This window comes from Carassius carassius, chromosome 21, assembly GCF_963082965.1.
Source record: "Carassius carassius chromosome 21, fCarCar2.1, whole genome shotgun sequence".
NCBI lineage: Eukaryota > Metazoa > Chordata > Actinopteri > Cypriniformes > Cyprinidae > Carassius > Carassius carassius.
Genome location: NC_081775.1, coordinates 27,248,723 through 27,266,013, shown reverse-complemented (window position 1 = coordinate 27,266,013; position 17,291 = coordinate 27,248,723). Strand labels below are relative to the sequence as shown.

Below are 17,291 nucleotides of genomic sequence, written 5' to 3'. Positions count from 1 at the left end.
ACTTTTATAGAAACAGTGGCTCCATTTATCATTTGAAAACAAGAAAACTATAACAATCTAAACAAAAAACACCACTCTCTCCTTTCGTTTTCATTTAAACATATTTATAGCCGCAAAAATGTAGTTCAGGGAAATTTGTAGGACTATATAGCCTACACTACAATTAAACAAAATATTATATCAAACAGTATTGCCTCTTTTTATTTTCATTTTAACATATTAATAGATTAATTGAATAAAGACCAAATGCTGCATGAACTCAACTTGCAGCCCCTCACATGATGCAAATTCGCATCTGTTGTGAAGTGAGTTTCACACGCAAATTAAGTGAATTTCAGGTGCAAAAGAAGCGAGTAAACTCATATTGTTCAAGCATCCAACTACGCGTGAATAGCGCGATTTGTTCGTGCAAGTTGCATTTGTTGTGAATGCCCCATAAGACCTTTGTTCATCTTCAGAACACAAATTAAGATATTTGATGCATTCTGAGAACTCTCTGACCCTCCATAGACAGCAAGGATCTTTACACGATCAAGGCTCAGAAACATAGCAAGGAGATCGTTTAAACAATCCGTACACGGATAAGTTGTTTACATTCAGATCAAAGAGTAAACAACTTAAAAAGCATATGTTGTATATGTATGTGATACTCTCCAAAATGGCGCTATAGGGTGACACAGAGGAGACGAATTGTTGAATAAGTCAGTATTTTTGTTTTCTTTGCACACAAAATGTATCCTCACTATGGTTGAACTACTGTTATCACATGGATTATTTTAATGATTTCCTTGCTACTGTATGTTTCTGAACCTTGATCATGTAAGAGCCTTGATCTATGAGAGGGTCAGAGAGCTCTCTGAATTTTTTAATTTGTCTTACAGGTTTGAAATTATATAAGGGTGAGTAATTAATGGCAACAGTAGTGATGTCCGATTTGTGAACGAATCGTTCAATTTAACCGGTTCTTCTTAGTGAACCGGTTGAACCAGTTCACTAAATCGAACTGAATTGTTTAAAACGGTCCGTGTCTCCATTAAGCATTAATCCACAAATTACTTAAGCTGTTAACTTTTTTTAATGTGACTGACACTCCCTCTGAGTCAGAATAAACCAATATCCGGAGTAATTCATTTACTCAAACAGTACACTGGCTGAAGCTGAAGATGAACACCGAGCCGAGCCAGATGACGATCGAACACGCCCCCTGCTGGAGCAGTTCTCGTTCTCGAGTCAAGAACCGGTAACATCAGTTTTCGGATCACCAGTACACTGAACCAAGAATCGTTTTTGTCGGATGCGTCCGATGGAGAAGCGATGAGCTGTTTCTTGTTCTCGAGTCAAGACGCCAATGACGTCCTTACGTTGAGCGTAAAAGAACCGCTGAACCGTTTTTTTCAACCGGTTTATTGAATCAAACCATTCGAAAGAACCGGTTCGCGGAAAAGAATCGAACTTTCCATCACTAGACAACATTTTCAGTTTTGGGTGAACTATCCCTTTAAGACACTTTGTAAATTGTTTTTGTCCAAGGAAGATTTGAATAATTTAGTTAAACATTTATTTTTTCTTTTCAGTCATTTAAAAGGCATTGGCTCCCTATTTGAATAAAATATTTTCATAATATTTTCACAAGTTAAATATTTCATTTGTATATATATATATATATATATATATATATATATATATATATATATATATATATATATATATATATATATATATATAAATGAATATTTGCAAAAGCCTAGAAACATTATCTGGTTTAAACTGGTGTCATAGTGTTTTGATGCACTGCACTATGCTGAGTTTAACCAGTTAAAAGTTCCCCCCAAAATAAAAATTCTGTTATAATTTACTCATCCTCAAGTTTTTCCAGACCTGTATTAGTTTAATTCTTCTACTTACCACAAAAGAAAGTTGTTCTTATTTGTGGGAAGTTGTGGCCTAGTAGTTAGAGAGTTTTACTCCTAACCCTAGGGTTGTGGGTTCGAATCTCGGGCCTGCAATATCACGACTTAGGTGTCCTTGAGCAAGGCACCGAACCCCCAACTGCTCCCCGGGTGCCGCAGCATAAATGTCTGCCCACTGCTCCGGGTGTGTGTTCACGGTGTGTGTGTGTTCACTGCTGTGTCCGTGCACTTTAGATGGGTTAAATGCAGAGCACGAATTCTGAGTATGAGTCACCAAACTTGGCTGAATCTTTTGTGCTTAAAATAAACTTGAGGATGAGTAAATTATAACAGAATTTAAATTTTGACCAAAAGGCCAAAAATAGCAGTAACTGTTTAGATATTTCATAACTAAACAGTCTTACTGACATCATTGCAGTTTTGTGTGAAACAAGTGCTGACAGTATCGATTCAGATAAATTCTCTTCTGTTTTACAGAAAGTCCGACTTGCCAGGATTCGCTTGGCCAAGAAGGGAACCACCAACGCCTTCCTACAATACAAAGAAGAAGGAGGATTTCAGGTGAGATTTTTTTTTCATGAGTAGTCTAAAACAGTGTGACCATGTACTCGCCCCCATGTTGCTCCTTCGAGTTATGATTGCCTTGCTTCAGAATAAAAGAGGAATTTTTGAGGACAGCAGTGGCCAGGAGCTGTCATGCTCCAAAGAGGCCAAAATACGCAGTACATATAATGCATGTTACTAGTGGCTTTGAGGACACACTAAAAATTATTTTAACTTCTCAAATTTAATTTGTGTGTATGCAGACTTCATGCACACTGTCATTCAAAAGCTTGGGTCAGTAAGTTTTTAATGCTTCTGAAAGTCTCTGATGCTTGCACAAATGCTCTCTTATGCTGCATTTATTTGATAAAAAAAAATACAGTAAAATGGCAGCAATATTGTAAAATGTTATGATTTATAATAACTCTTTTCTATTTGCATATATTATAAAATTGAATTTGTTTCTGTGATGCCAAACTGAATTTTCAACTTCATTACTTCAGTGTTCAACGTCACATGATCCCTCAGAAATCATTCTAATATATAGATTTGATCATCAAGGAACATTTACTATTATTATTATTATTGTTGTTGTTGTTGTTGTTGTTGATCACAGGTGTGATGCTTGATATTTTTGATGAATGGAAATTTGAAACCAAAATTATTTGTAACCTTGGGACTTTTGATTCATTTAATGCATCCCTGCTGAATAAAACAATTAATTTCATTTTTAAAAGATCCGACTCCAAACCTTTGCACTAAAATCAAAAAAAAAAAAAACAGTGTTATGCATCATTTACATCAAATCAAGCTTGTAAAATAAACAGGCAAAGTTTGAATAAAGGTTTATTCTGTTCTCAACACAAGGTTATCCCATATCTTCAGAAGACTTTAATTATAGCACAAAAATCAGGTGGATTTAATTTTATGATACTTTTTATGCTTTTTGCCCTTTTTGGAGCTTCTAGTTAAAATTCTTCAGAATGTCTCTTTTATGTAAGAAAGGAAGTCATACGAGTTTGGTACAATAGGAGGGTGAGTAAATGATAACAGAACTTTGCTTTTGCTGTGAAATATATATTGAAATGATCTGAAGAACAACAGTCTGCCTCACTGAGCACATCCAAGAAGAACTAGTTGAAGATTTGACTGTGTTTGCCTGAGATCAAATAATTAAAAGATACACAGAGATATATGGAGATATAGACGATAATATTTGTGTGTATTTTGGGAAGGTGTATTGTTGAAAGAATCGTTAAGTGTTCTCTCAACTACAGTCAGTATTGTGTCTGCCTACATAGAGTGTAATAGATGCTGCAATGATTCTCCATCAGAAATGTTTGATATTGTATCTTCCATAATAAGATGGATTTCGGTTTAGAGGCTAACAGTATCATCTCGTCTGACAGCAAATTTAAGAATGAAAAATCTCACAACAATTCATGCATATTACTGGCAAAGCTGTAATGTGCATACATACATTTTGCTCCATATACTCAAAAGGATAGTTCACCTGAAGATAGTAATTTTGTTATTATCTATTTGTGTTCCACAGAAAGAAAGAAAGTCAGGTACTGTGTATGTATGTATATATACCTTTTTTTTGTTCTTCATGTTAATTCAATGTTGATTGTGTGTGTGTGTGTGACCCAAAGTTCTTCAAAATATATTTTTTGTGTATGTGTTCTACAGACAAAATACAGGTTTGGAGTAGCATTAGTGTAAATAAATTTTCATTACTAGACATAACTGGCCAAGTTTTATTTGTCTTGAATACATATATTTTCACTTCACTACATGCAATTCTGACTCTTTTTGGGACATAAAAGAAGATATTTTTAATGTTTTTTCGTCCATACAATGAAAGTCAATGGGGACCAGTGTTGATGCACTTCAAATTTCTACATTTGTTGTAGTTTTTGTTTTGCTTTGTTTTGTGTGTTCTGCATAAAAATTAGTTACAATACAATGCAAAGAAAGTGAATGGGGTCCAATGTTGTTACACACCCTAATATACCCAGATTTCCCCCCACGTCACATAGAAAAATAAAGTCCTACAGCTTTGGAAAAGCACGAGGGTAAATTTATTTTCATTCTGTTTAAAAATTGCCAAAGCTCAGTCATCTTTAAAATATTCATCAAAATGTATTTGTCCTTTAATAATCTGAAACATTCACAGCTCAGAACTGCAACACAAATCTAATTCCTCAGATTTTAAAAGCATAAAACTATAAAAGTTAAATACAACACATTAAATTACAGTAGAACCCAGCAACAAGAGAATCTCAGCTCCAGCATCAAAGTATTCATATTCACAGCATGACACAAAGGGTCATTAAAGCTTAACACACCAGCTCGTAAAAAGTACAGTATATTATTCAGCTGCCAGCGTGCTGCTAAGCACAGAACAGATTTCTGAGATATTAACGATCATATGGTCTTTCCGATCTCATCAAACAGTGTTACAGTACATGTAAAGGTCAGTCATTTGGCCTCTGAGAATGCATCAGTCCCACAGGGTCCTTGTAATAACAGCTTTTTCATATGGCCGCTGACATTCAGAGTCAGCTAAACGTGTTTGAGGGCTGTGCCCAGGGCGCCTCGTCCTTGCTGTGAGGAAATAGCAATTAACAACAGGGAATGAAAGGCAGGTGATGCCGGACAGGTGGGATGCACGGCAGTAATTACAGAGAACCTTTAAGGTGAGTCGGTTCACTTGATGCTTATCTTGGTAATAACCCCCGGGCATTCTTTTTCAAGGGGTCAGGTTCAGGTTAGTACGGTTCGGTTAGCCTCCTGCTGGTAGATGCCGTAACTACACCATCTGGAGACCTGTAAGAACTGGAGATCTAGGAAAATGTAGCTTTGTCCTGGTTCTCCTTCCTGGGTCGTTTACATCATGAAGTAATTTATCACAGTATGATTCAGCAGTTTGAAAAGTATTTCAACGGGTTTTATTTCTCCTTCTGGCATGTGGGTACGCTATTAGAAAATGAAAATTCTGTCATCATTTACCCACCCTTATGTCATTGAGAGAACTTCATGACTTTCTTTCTTCTGCTGAACACAAAGGAATTTATTTTGAAGAATGCTGATAACCGTTTCAGTTGACTTCCATAGTATTTTTGGTTCATATGGTGAGCCAAAACTGTTGCCAACATACTGCAAAATATCTTTTGTGTTAATGTATGCATTTATTTTCTTCTGCTGAGGACAGTAGAGGATATTTTGAAGAATGTTGATAATCAATCAGTTTTGGTTCCCATTGACTTTCATAGTATTTTCTTGCCCATACAATGGAATTGAATGGGAATAAAAACTGTTTGGTTACCAACATTCTACAAAATATCCTCTGAATTTATTTTTCTTTTTTCCGCCTAACACAAAATATATTTTGAAGAATTTCAATAGCCAAATAGTTTTGGTTCCCATTGGCTTCCATAATATATATATATATATATATATATATATATATATATATATATATATATATATATATATATATAATGTATTAAGTCAATGGGAGCCAAAATCAATGGGAACCAAAGCTGTTTAGTTACCAACATTCTTCAGAATATCTTATTTTGTGTTCCTGTATGCAATTCTTTTTTTTCTCCTTTTTTCAAAAAGTTTGAGTTCCCATTGTCGTCCAAACTATTTTCTTTCCATGCAATGGAAGTCAGTGTGAACCAGAATTGTTTAGTTATGAATAATCTTTAAAATATCTTCTGTAAAAAACAAAAAAAAACTATATTTTGTAGATTGTTGGTAACCAAACAATCAGTTGACGTAGTATATTATACAGTAGTATACCATGTATACATAGTATTTTTTGTCAATACAATGGAAGTCAAAGGGAACCAAAAAAGTTTATTCTTCAAAATATCTTTTTTTTTTTTTTTTTTTTTTTTTTTAATCCTGATATTTTGAAGCATGTTGGTAACCAAATCATTTTGGTTCCCATTCCATAGTATTTTACAAAGGAAGTCAATGGGAACTGAAACTGAAACCAACATTCTTCAAAATGTCTTCTTTAATGTTCCACAAAAGAAAGAAAAAGACTTTCTTCCTTTTGTGGAACACAAGGTTTGGAATGACATGAGTGTGAGTAAATGATGGCAGAATTTTCATTTTGGGGTGAACTATCCTCTTAAAATTCTCAAATGGGATTTTCTCCTCTGCATTAAGTGATATTAAGTACAATGTTTATTCCAATAGAAATAATCTCTTGCCCTTTTCCAATCACTGCCTTTGAGGAAGCCCTGCTTATCATTATTCTGCAGTAATTGCCATCCCAGGGAAAACAAACCTGTTTAAATATCTGTGTCTCTCTTTGGTTTATGTAATTATTGCACTCGTTGCAGTTCCTCTTGCTCCAGGGTGTGTTTCCTGTGCTTGTCGTTGATCGTGTTGCTCTTGTAATACATTCTGAATATATAGTCTACTTCACAGTTAAATGAAGATACACTGTGTAAATAACAGTGTATGGTTTTTCCAATTTGTTAAACATAAATCCAAAGTTACTTAAAGAATACGAAAGAATAAAAGCAAACCTTATGATTAGCCTATGCTTTCTAAAGAAATTATGGGGAATGATCATGCAGATGCTAAGGTGTTGTGGGTGGTTGCTAAGGTGTTCTGGGTTGTTGTTAGGGTGTTGTTAGGCTCATGTCATTTAGTGAAAGTGTGTGGGATTTTATGTTTTATCATTTGCCATGCAAACCGTGTAGCACTGTAAAAATCTTTCCTTACTTAGTATTTAATCATGTGTTCCAGTACAAACATTTAAACATTCTTAAATGAAGATATATTTATGAAAAATAACCTTAAAAGTTTAACCTAAAAATTACTATTTTACTTACTTAGCACCCATTCATAATCAATTTAAAGGTATCTTAAGATTAAAGGGATAGTTGACCCAAAAAAAAGAAAGTTCTGTCATTATTTACTCACCCTCATTTTGTTCCAGTTGTGTAGGACTTTATCTTCTTTGCCATAAAATGAAAGTGAATGTTGACCGCTGCTGTCAGATATCTAAGCTAGATAACTTATTTTATGTTCTTCAGTTTCTTAAAAGCTGGATTTACAGCTTGTAGGATTTTTTGAAGTGTGTTTGTGGTGTGTCGGTCTTGAAATCGTATCTGCCGCAGACTCGTGGCCTGTCAGTTTATCAGATCATAACTGCAGGGATTAAAGCAGCGCTTTATTCCATCAACACACCATTTCCCACTGCTGAAATCCATCTTCACCACGCTGGAAAAGTAGCTGTATTCAGAGCGTCTTAACTAATGCAGCAGGTAGAGTTCTCCGGAATCTTCTCAGGTTGTGAAACCCACAATAATCCAATATTTACAATCCCAGAGTGAGAGGGGTATTTTTTTTCAACTTGGATCTATAAACCCATTACTAACAGGCCTGTAGTGCTATTTATAAACCAGACGAAGGCTTTTTTCAACTCTGCAGCCTGTTCTGGCTTTGAATTTCTACTTAGGTCTTACATTTGTCTCTGCACAATGTTATTCAGCACTCAAGAGTCTGTGCGAGTCTTGTCCTTTGATGAAAGGTCTTTAGGAAAAGTTTCTGTGATGTATGTATAATTAACCTGTTATAAATAAAGTTATAACTGCCTAAGTGGGACTACACTTAATAGTGTATTTCAATAATAATAACAATAATATATTGACGGAAATGTTCAATGGAATTTAGAATAAAATTATACATCAAAATAACTCTTCATGCAAAGTACAGCATTTTATGTAGTTGTGGTTAAGATATTATTATTATTATTATTATTAATTAATATACAATTATTAATAAAATGCATATATACAGCAACAGCAACAATAATAGTTTAATTATTTTTAAGTAAATTATAATTGCCTTAGTAATCACCACTAAATATAATGTTGTATATTATTCTATAACAAGTAGTAAAATTTATTATGATTATTATTAGTATTTTTTTGTTAATCATAATTATACTTGCATTATTAAGCACCACTAAACATAGTATTATATTTACTTTAATAATAATACATTTTAAAAAGTAAAAGTATTTACAGTAACTTAATCCTGTATTTAGGTAACTCATCTGACTTTACCCAGAAGAAAAAGCGGAAAATTCCAGCCTTGTAATCATCTTTTTAAAAAAAGTTTATGATTTACAAAAGCCAGTGACCTGCTGGATTTCTTGATCTTATCTAACCTTGGAGCTTTTCGAATCGGGCACTGTGATGCATAGGTTTATTATTATTTTTTTATTTTTTTTACACCAGTACATTCTGCATAGAATGCTAATCACAGGTAGTTCTGTCATCCAAAGGCTGTATCTCTTGTCTCCACTGAGAAAATTGTGTCGTTAATGTGACGTCCCTATCAGCGCTTTTTTAACAATGGAATTGTCGGTGATTGATGGTTTAATACCGTCTGAGGTTTCTCCACAGGGAGGCAAATCTCTTCTCCTGATGGAGTGTTCGGAAAGAGAGTATTGCTGCCTGTGGATTTGACTGAAATGTATTTATTTGGGATTTATTGCTGGCGTACCTGCGATTGGGTGGCAGGGAAATTCACTTTGGGTTCCTCGGCCAAACAGGAACTAGATTAAGACAAATTGAGATTCTTTAATTTTCTCTTTTCGTGCCGCACCAAAGGACGTATCGCATTGTTACGAGTCAAGATAACGTAGTGGATCCTTTATTGAAACAGCTCTCTAGAATTTGTTTGCTCACACGCTTGTGCTTTGGGGCGTTTTTAAATCTAGTTCCCGTGTTGAATTAGATGGGAGTGAAATGCTTTGTATTATGTTCCTGGTTGTCTCAGTTCTGGTGGGCCACAAACGGATTGAGAAGTTTAAGTTTTTCCATCTGAGAAGAGGAATTGCTTTTTGCTCCCACTCACGTCCTACGTGATCAAACTTTCTGGAATGTTTTCGCCGACGTAGCTGTGTCATGCCATTCTACTTGGGACTTTTAGTTTTTGCAAAAACAAGTCTAATTGTGCTTAGGTCCAGGTATTGGTGATCTTATCTGCCCCGACTCCCTCAGTCATCCTTGGTTTCGGCTGACGGGGCATTTCCTGCGTGGAGGACAGAGCCGTTCTTGTCAGAGCCACTCCGAACAGCCTGTCCTCTGTTTTCTCGATAAGATCGGCTGCTTTAAAGGCCTCCGATGGGCTGCATCTAGTTGCGATAAACCACCTTGCCTTGAGCTACAAAATGTTCAGGGGGCAGATGGTATCGGGAGGCATAAAAGGGAGACGCTGGGACTGATGTTTTCTTGAGAGACTTGTTCTTCAGGACACAACATCCTCGTGTGTGATTGTTTTACAACCAGAGGTTAAAAAGGTTACCGTATACATGTGTGTGGCATCAGGGACAGCAGTCTGTCTTGAGAGGTAGATGAGTGGTGAAGCAAGGTCAAATCACAGGTGACATGAGGGCAATAAAGCTTTTAACCCTCAGTGAGCCAGTGCCATGTTCAAAGCAGTTAAATAATGAATCAGGAATTATGGTATTAAAGTGCACAGAAACGGCTGCTCTCATTCTGAAATGTATCATAGCAACAAATTTGGCAGGAACAGAAATTAAATCTCCCAGCATGCCAAAGTCACAAAACATGGTCACTGCCTACTTACTACATTGCTGTCTGTTTTGGATCATATTTAGCAGTCTTTCATGTACATATTTGGTCTGTATTATTATAATTTTTTTTTTAAACTGTAGTTATAGAAAAAAAAATATTATTTTATTGTGTGTTGTTTAACATCTACTAAAACAATGGCCAATTTACAGATAAAAGAAAGTAAATACACTCAGAATATTACTAAAGCTTTCTGTCATATAAATGTTCTTTTGAACTTATATTAAAATACATATTTATATAGAATACAATAAGACTATAATTTATATATATATGAAGTACAGGATTGATATTAATAAAAACGATCATCATAATGCATTATTATTATGTGCCAGTTGCTATGGTAAGTATAACAGATTAATAATAATTATACATTATTTTAACTTTTTAGTGTTATTTCCTATTATAATACTGTACTTGCCTTAGTATGTAAATAAATAAAATATTGTTCTCTCTCTCTCTCTCTCTCTCTCTCTCTCTCTCTCTCTCTAGATACATCAAAATATTTTTGAACATTTATATCTATACAGAATTTAGCTTAAATTTTGCTCTGAGGACAAAATTGTTTTGTGGAATTAATCAATATAATGAGTAAATAGCAATATTTTTGTAGATTATACATATAAGGAGGATATATATATACAACCCGAATTCCGGAAAAGTTGGGACGTTTTTTAAATTTTAATAAAATGAAAACTAAAGGAATTTCAAATCACATGAGCCAATATTTTATTCACAATAGAACATAGATAACGTAGCAAATGTTTAAACTGAGAAATTTTACACTTTTATCCACTTAATAAGCTCATTTAAAATTTAATGCCTGCTACAGGTCTCAAAAAAGTTGGCACGGGGGCAACAAATGGCTAAAAAAGCAAGCAGTTTTGAAAAGATTCAGCTGGGAGAACATCTAGTGATTAATTAAGTTAATTGATATCAGGTCTGTAACATGATTAGCTATAAAAGCTTTGTCTTAGAGAAGCAGAGTCTCTCAGAAGTAAAGATGGGCAGAGGCTCTCCAATCTGTGAAAGACTGCGTAAAAAAATTGTGGAAAACTTTAAAAACAATGTTCCTCAACGTCAAATTGCAAAGGCTTTGCAAATCTCATCATCTACAGTGCATAACATCATCAAAAGATTCAGAGAAACTGGAGAAATCTCTGTGCGTAAGGGACAAGGCCGGAGACCTTTATTGGATGCCCGTGGTCTTCGGGCTCTCAGACGACACTGCATCACTCATCGGCATGATTGTGTCAATGACATTACTAAATGGGCCCAGGAATACTTTCAGAAACCACTGTCGGTAAACACAATCCGCCGTGCCATCAGCAGATGCCAACTAAAGCTCTATCATGCAAAAAGGAAGCCATATGTGAACATGGTCCAAAAGCGCCGTCGTGTCCTGTGGGCCAAGGCTCATTTAAAATGGACTATTTCAAAGTGGAATAGTGTTTTATGGTCAGACGAGTCCAAATTTGACATTCTTGTTGGAAATCAACGTCTTGTTGGACGCCGTGTCCTCCGGGCTAAAGAGGAGGGAGACCTTCCAGCATGTTATCAGCGTTCAGTTCAAAAGCCAGCATCTCTGATGGTATGGGGGTGCATAAGTGCATACGGTATGGGCAGCTTGCATGTTTTGGAAGGCTCTGTGAATGCTGAAAGGTATATAAAGGTTTTAGAGCAACATATGCTTCCCTCCAAACAACGTCTATTTCAGGGAAGGCCTTGTTTATTTCAGCAGGACAAGGCAAAACCACATACTGCAGCTATAACAACAGCATGGCTTCATCGTAGAAGAGTCCGGGTGCTAACCTGGCCTGCCTGCAGTCCAGATCTTTCACCTATAGAGAACATTTGGCGCATCATTAAACGAAAAATACGTCAAAGACGACCACGAACTCTTCAGCAGCTGGAAATCTATATAAGGCAAGAATGGGACCAAATTCCAACAGCAAAACTCCAGCAACTCATAGCCTCAATGCCCAGACTTCTTCAAACTGTTTTGAAAAGAAAATGAGATGCTACACCATGGTAAACATGCCCCGTCCCAACTATTTTGAGACCTGTAGCAGAAATCAAAATTGAAATGAGCTCATTTTGTGCATAAAATTGTAAACTTTCTCAGTTTAAACATTTGCTATGTTATCTATGTTCTATTGTGAATAAAATATTGGCTCATGTGATTTGAAAGTCTTTTAGTTTTCATTTTATTAAAATTTAAAAAACGTCCCAACTTTTCCGGAATTCGGGTTGTATATAGGCATTCTACATTGGAGATGATAGTTGACAAAAGTGAACTTTTGTTCTTTAACAAAAATAAACCTGAAGTCATGCTGATGTTAACATCCTCTGAAGGCTTTAAATAATCGTGGTCTCTTTAAATAGATTTGTGTTCACTTTAGATTGATGTTTTAAGGTGAGTTGCTGGTATCTAAAAACATGTTTTTTATGGATCGTCTTAAACTCTTGTGGTGTTTTTATCTCTCAGGGTCGAGGCAGTGACAACGCTCTGTGTCTGAAGAACAGATCTTCCTTTGAGCACCAGCACCATCACCTGCTGCATTGTCTGGAAAAGACTACAGTAAGTGCAGCTCAGTCTGTCACTGGACAAGAAATATGTTTCTTGTTCAAAATATCCTAAATTAAGAATTCCATGAAGCATTTCCTCCTGTATTTCCAACAGAACCATGAGTTCACAGATGAGCTGACTTTCAGTGAGATGTGTATGACTGAGTCGGTGGGTTATCGCACCAGCCGCAGCACTTCCATCTCCAGCCAGCAGGGGGTGTCAACGTCCTGCTGCCCCCGAAGAGCTAAGAGAAGAGCCATCCGCCTCGCCAACTCCACTGTATCCGTCAGCCGGGGCAGCGTGCAGGAGCTGGACACTCTGCAAGTGCACAAAACCTCTTCTGGACCCCAAAGGTACGACATCACACAGAAATTGAATTTATTTGCATAAAGATAATGAAAAGTCTTATTAGAGCCATTTTGAATTTTGGCATTATTACAATAAAAAAAGCTCTCATTACTGTAATAGAAGTAAATTATAATTAAAAATATTTAATTGTTTCATGAAAATGTAAACACAATTTTATATTGATTTTTCATTTATATAGAATTTAGGGGAAGCTACATAAATACAAATAATTCATAACTTATTTAATTTTTTATATTTAGTAATGGTATATTTTAAATGATTATAAATGTTTTATTTTCATATTTATTCATATAGTAATTAATAAACATGAGATTTGTTTTGAATTAATATTTTTATGCAACATAGGAAATCCCCTTTTTATTATAACTTTAATCATTTTTCTTGACATTTTTCTTAATGTTTGTTAAGATTATATATTCTCTTTTTTTCTTTTATTTTTTGTCATAGAACATAATTCCTATAAAAATGAAGTTGGCCATATTTCATACAAAATTAACAATAAATTCTAAAGAAAATGATACTCTGAGTAAAGTTTGTTAGACTAATATCACAGTTAATATTTTTGTCATTTTTATACTATTTTTTATGTATATGACTATATAACACTTAGGATGATATCTCATCTAACCTATAACTTTTTCTTGTGTGTGTGTGCATACGTGTGTGCATCCATGCATGTACACGTGCGTGCGTGCGTGCGCACGTGTGCACCCAAACAGTCGCTCCAGTCTCAACGCCCGGACAGAAGACCTGAAGCTAAACTGTGAGGATCGGGATTTCACTGCGGCTATAATCAGTATACCCACCCCACCCGCCAACACCCCTGACGAGAGTCTGCCGCCCTCTCCTGCCATTCCCGGAATCTTACGCAACTCTCGCCCTACTTCCTTCACCCATGAGACAGTGAAGATCTCCTCCTTATAACCGCCACAAGCACACAAGCATCCCCTTCTGCACAGAGGAAAGGAAGTGATGCAGGCTTCTCCCAGGAAAGATCGCAAACGCCACAGAAAAGACAAAGTGCATCTAGTAACAAATCTGCTTCATTCCAAAATCGTCAATTCGACGTGGACTCGCATGAGCTGACATGCTTTGTGTGACCCCAGACAATTCATGCAAGACTGACGGTACGCGTTTGGGGGAGATTGAAAAGATGAACTCAATCGCATTTTACGATAAATCAGCAGTTGTAGTGGCACAGAAGGCCTTTTACTTTTAAAGATATGCAATGTTTCAACAAGCAGGAATTATGCTTATACGTCCACTGCGTAATACAGTTGCAGGAGAGATTACAAAAGGCGGAAATTATCGTAAAGTACATCGGTATATCAAACCCGTAGATCTTTGCAGGGAAAAATACAACGGCCGAGATAAAGCAGGTGGTGTATATGTACTAATATTTGTATCATACCTCTTTAGATCACGTGCATCTTCAAAAGCCCACAAAATAAGATGAGGAGATCTCTGACCCAAACATGCATGTTGTTGTATAGTAGATACCATGGCAGAGAATGGAGCCGCCAACATGCTACTCTCACATACTTTTGCATGGTACTTCTTTTACCTCCATTTCGTTTGTCTCGTTTTCTTTCTTGACATTGATGAAAAAAGACTATATTTACAGTATTAATGATCAAATGTGTTGCACCAGATGTGCACATTCGAAAAAAAAGAACGATAAACATAAAAAAAAAAATTCAGGCATGTTCTTTGCAAAAATCTGAGGTCGACAATGAGTGTGTGTGTGTGTGAGTGTGAGTGTGTGTGTGTGTGTATGATGGGTGACTGGGAAGGACTTGTATTATTTGATCACAGATATGCATGGATACCGTTGTAGGTATTTTTGTGTGTTTTCTCCCATGGGAAAATGAAAGGTTTCTATAGCATTTTAAAGCGAATGGAGGGCGTTTACCACTTTCATAGAGTTTTACTGCAGTAATTAGAGTCACTTCAACTTATTTTTCATTTGGCTTAGTAATTAAGTGTAACCTTTAAAACCAAGCTAGCTATTTTTATACAATAGCTTATGCATCGAACACGGCTATGTAATGATCCAGTGAAGCATTTCTCAAATTTGTTTTTAAAGCTCATCTGTTAATGTTTATTTTAAAATCATTAGCAGCAATGAGACCGGCAATAATAGTGTCATTATTTTTAAGTACAGAACAGAAACGAAAGATACAATTATATATGGAAATTAGTACAAAAAAGGAGGAATGGAAATTTGCACTTGACTGTGATGAAAATATACAGTATTTGTTACTCTGTTTACAAGCATTATTCCTAACTTATTTATACGTTCGTTTTGGTTCTCTCTCTCTCTCTCTCTCTCACTCTCGCTCTCTTTCTCTCCAGCTTCATAAAGCAGTGTGAAGTGGTAAATTTAGTAATTGGTCAGGCACCTGCTCATTTTCGGCAGGGGGTGTTGGATGAAACGGCTCCCGGTAGGAGATTAAAGAGTTAGATAAAGCACAGAGGTGTAAAGTCTATTCCACAAATAAAGTGAACAGAACTCAGAAAACATGGTGTGTGTCGGCTCTCAATTACATGTAAACATACGCATCAGTTCATTTGTTTGAAATGTGTCATTGTTGAATATCAACGATGGCCCCAAAAATGTCTGAATGTCAACCGATTATGGTTTTTTCTTCAGATTTTCTGACACCATCTGTAGTGCTAATCTTCAATGTGATGGTTGATGTTCACTTAAAAGTCTCATGGCTAATTGTTTTCTGGTCTTCTCCTGAGGGAGCACTGTGTAATTGGCTATCAATTTGCATAATGTGAGAATTTGCCATTAAATCATAATAATTTGGCTGAGCGTAATTACCCACACTGCAGCCAATGGTTCACTGTTATGTCAACATGAAATGGCATTAGAAACCCATTTAACTTCTAAAATGTGATATTTCAGAAAGAAATGGAATGCTAAAAATATGTAGGGTTGGGCTTGGTGTTATCTTCTGAGAATTAATGAATGAAATGTGGTGAGGAAATGGAAGATGTTCTTACATTGACTTAAAAGTTGCAGTGAAACTTAAGTATCACAAGATATTTTCTTCTGTATTGTGATGTACATCCGAGTGTAATGGATTACAGGAAAAGAAAAATGAAGGGTGGGGACTTGGTTCTTTGCATCAGTTGTTGATTGGATTTTGAGATGTAGCCTATACATTGCACTCAACAATGGAGGCAGATGAACATGACTTTGCAGGGGCAGGATTCAAACGGAAACAAATTATTGAAGAAAGTCCCCATAAGGGTCTCTATTCACAGACTGTGGTAACACATTTCAGTGGTCATCAATTCAGTAGACAAATTCTGTTTGGATGACAAAATGACTTAAAAGTAAAATATTTAGGCTGGTCTGCCTCAGCTGTCTAAAAGCTTTCATCAATGTAAAAATTATTGAGATGACCAGTCAAATCTTAGTAGGAGGGGGTTTATTGTTCACAGCAGCAGAGCTTCAGTTAAGTGTTGCCAGACTTATGATAAATTTCGTATTTGTATGATAAATTTGACCTCTGCATGCATGGGTGTAGAATACGCATAGTACTTCATTTTTGGCAACTTTTGTAAAGTAACTAAAATGATAAATAAAGCCACATATTTTCATCTAAAATAAAGAGAAAACCTATGAACAGCTAGCCAGCCAAGCAGCACATCAACCCGGAGAGAGCTGGAGAAAGATGCCTAACAGAACAAACATCAAATGTGCGTTAAGTTGCTATTTATCTATCTATCTATATAACATTTCTCTCCCCCTCACTTCTGAAATGATGGCTGCGCCCCTGTCTGTAAGATCAGTTATGAAAAACATCCCAAATGTACGATAATTTCAGAATTTCAGAACCTCAGAGCCTTCAACATCTGACAACACACGGGATTCTGATGACAACGACTCAGAAGTGGAGTTTGGACTTACCCACAAGGTACAGCTATTAGGGCCCTTTGATTTCCACGAATTGGAAAAATTCAATTTAATGAAATATAATTTACTGAATAATGGCAAATGTCACGGAATTGGTCAAAGTTTAGAGGAATTAAACAAACGAAGGTCATTAGACTTAAATCAGATCATGACATGGACTAGTACCTGTAAATATTAAGCAGAGAAAAAGACTATTAAAAATGAATCCTGCGTGTTCTGTGTCTGTGTGAATGAATTGCGCAGATGCGTGGTTTTGTTTACTACCCCACCCCCACCCCCAGCAGCATCCTTCCATAATTCTTGTAAAACCAAAACAGAAGAGACTAAAACAT

The 17,291-nt window shown here is 35.9% G+C and overlaps 1 protein-coding gene across 1 annotated transcript in view; it reads left to right on the top strand.

Moving 5' to 3' along the window:
• The window catches only part of LOC132098033 (potassium voltage-gated channel subfamily D member 1-like), an 80,394-nt gene extending 64,845 nt beyond the window's left edge, over window positions 1-15,549 (top strand). The window contains exons 3-6 of the mRNA XM_059504134.1: window positions 2,388-2,471; window positions 12,579-12,671; window positions 12,774-13,012; window positions 13,748-15,549. Coding sequence (XP_059360117.1) covers window positions 2,388-2,471; window positions 12,579-12,671; window positions 12,774-13,012; window positions 13,748-13,952 — 621 coding nt within the window. The 3' untranslated portion in view covers window positions 13,953-15,549. The remainder of the gene's footprint in view (window positions 1-2,387; window positions 2,472-12,578; window positions 12,672-12,773; window positions 13,013-13,747) is intronic.
• The last annotated feature ends 1,742 nt before the right edge of the window (window positions 15,550-17,291 follow it).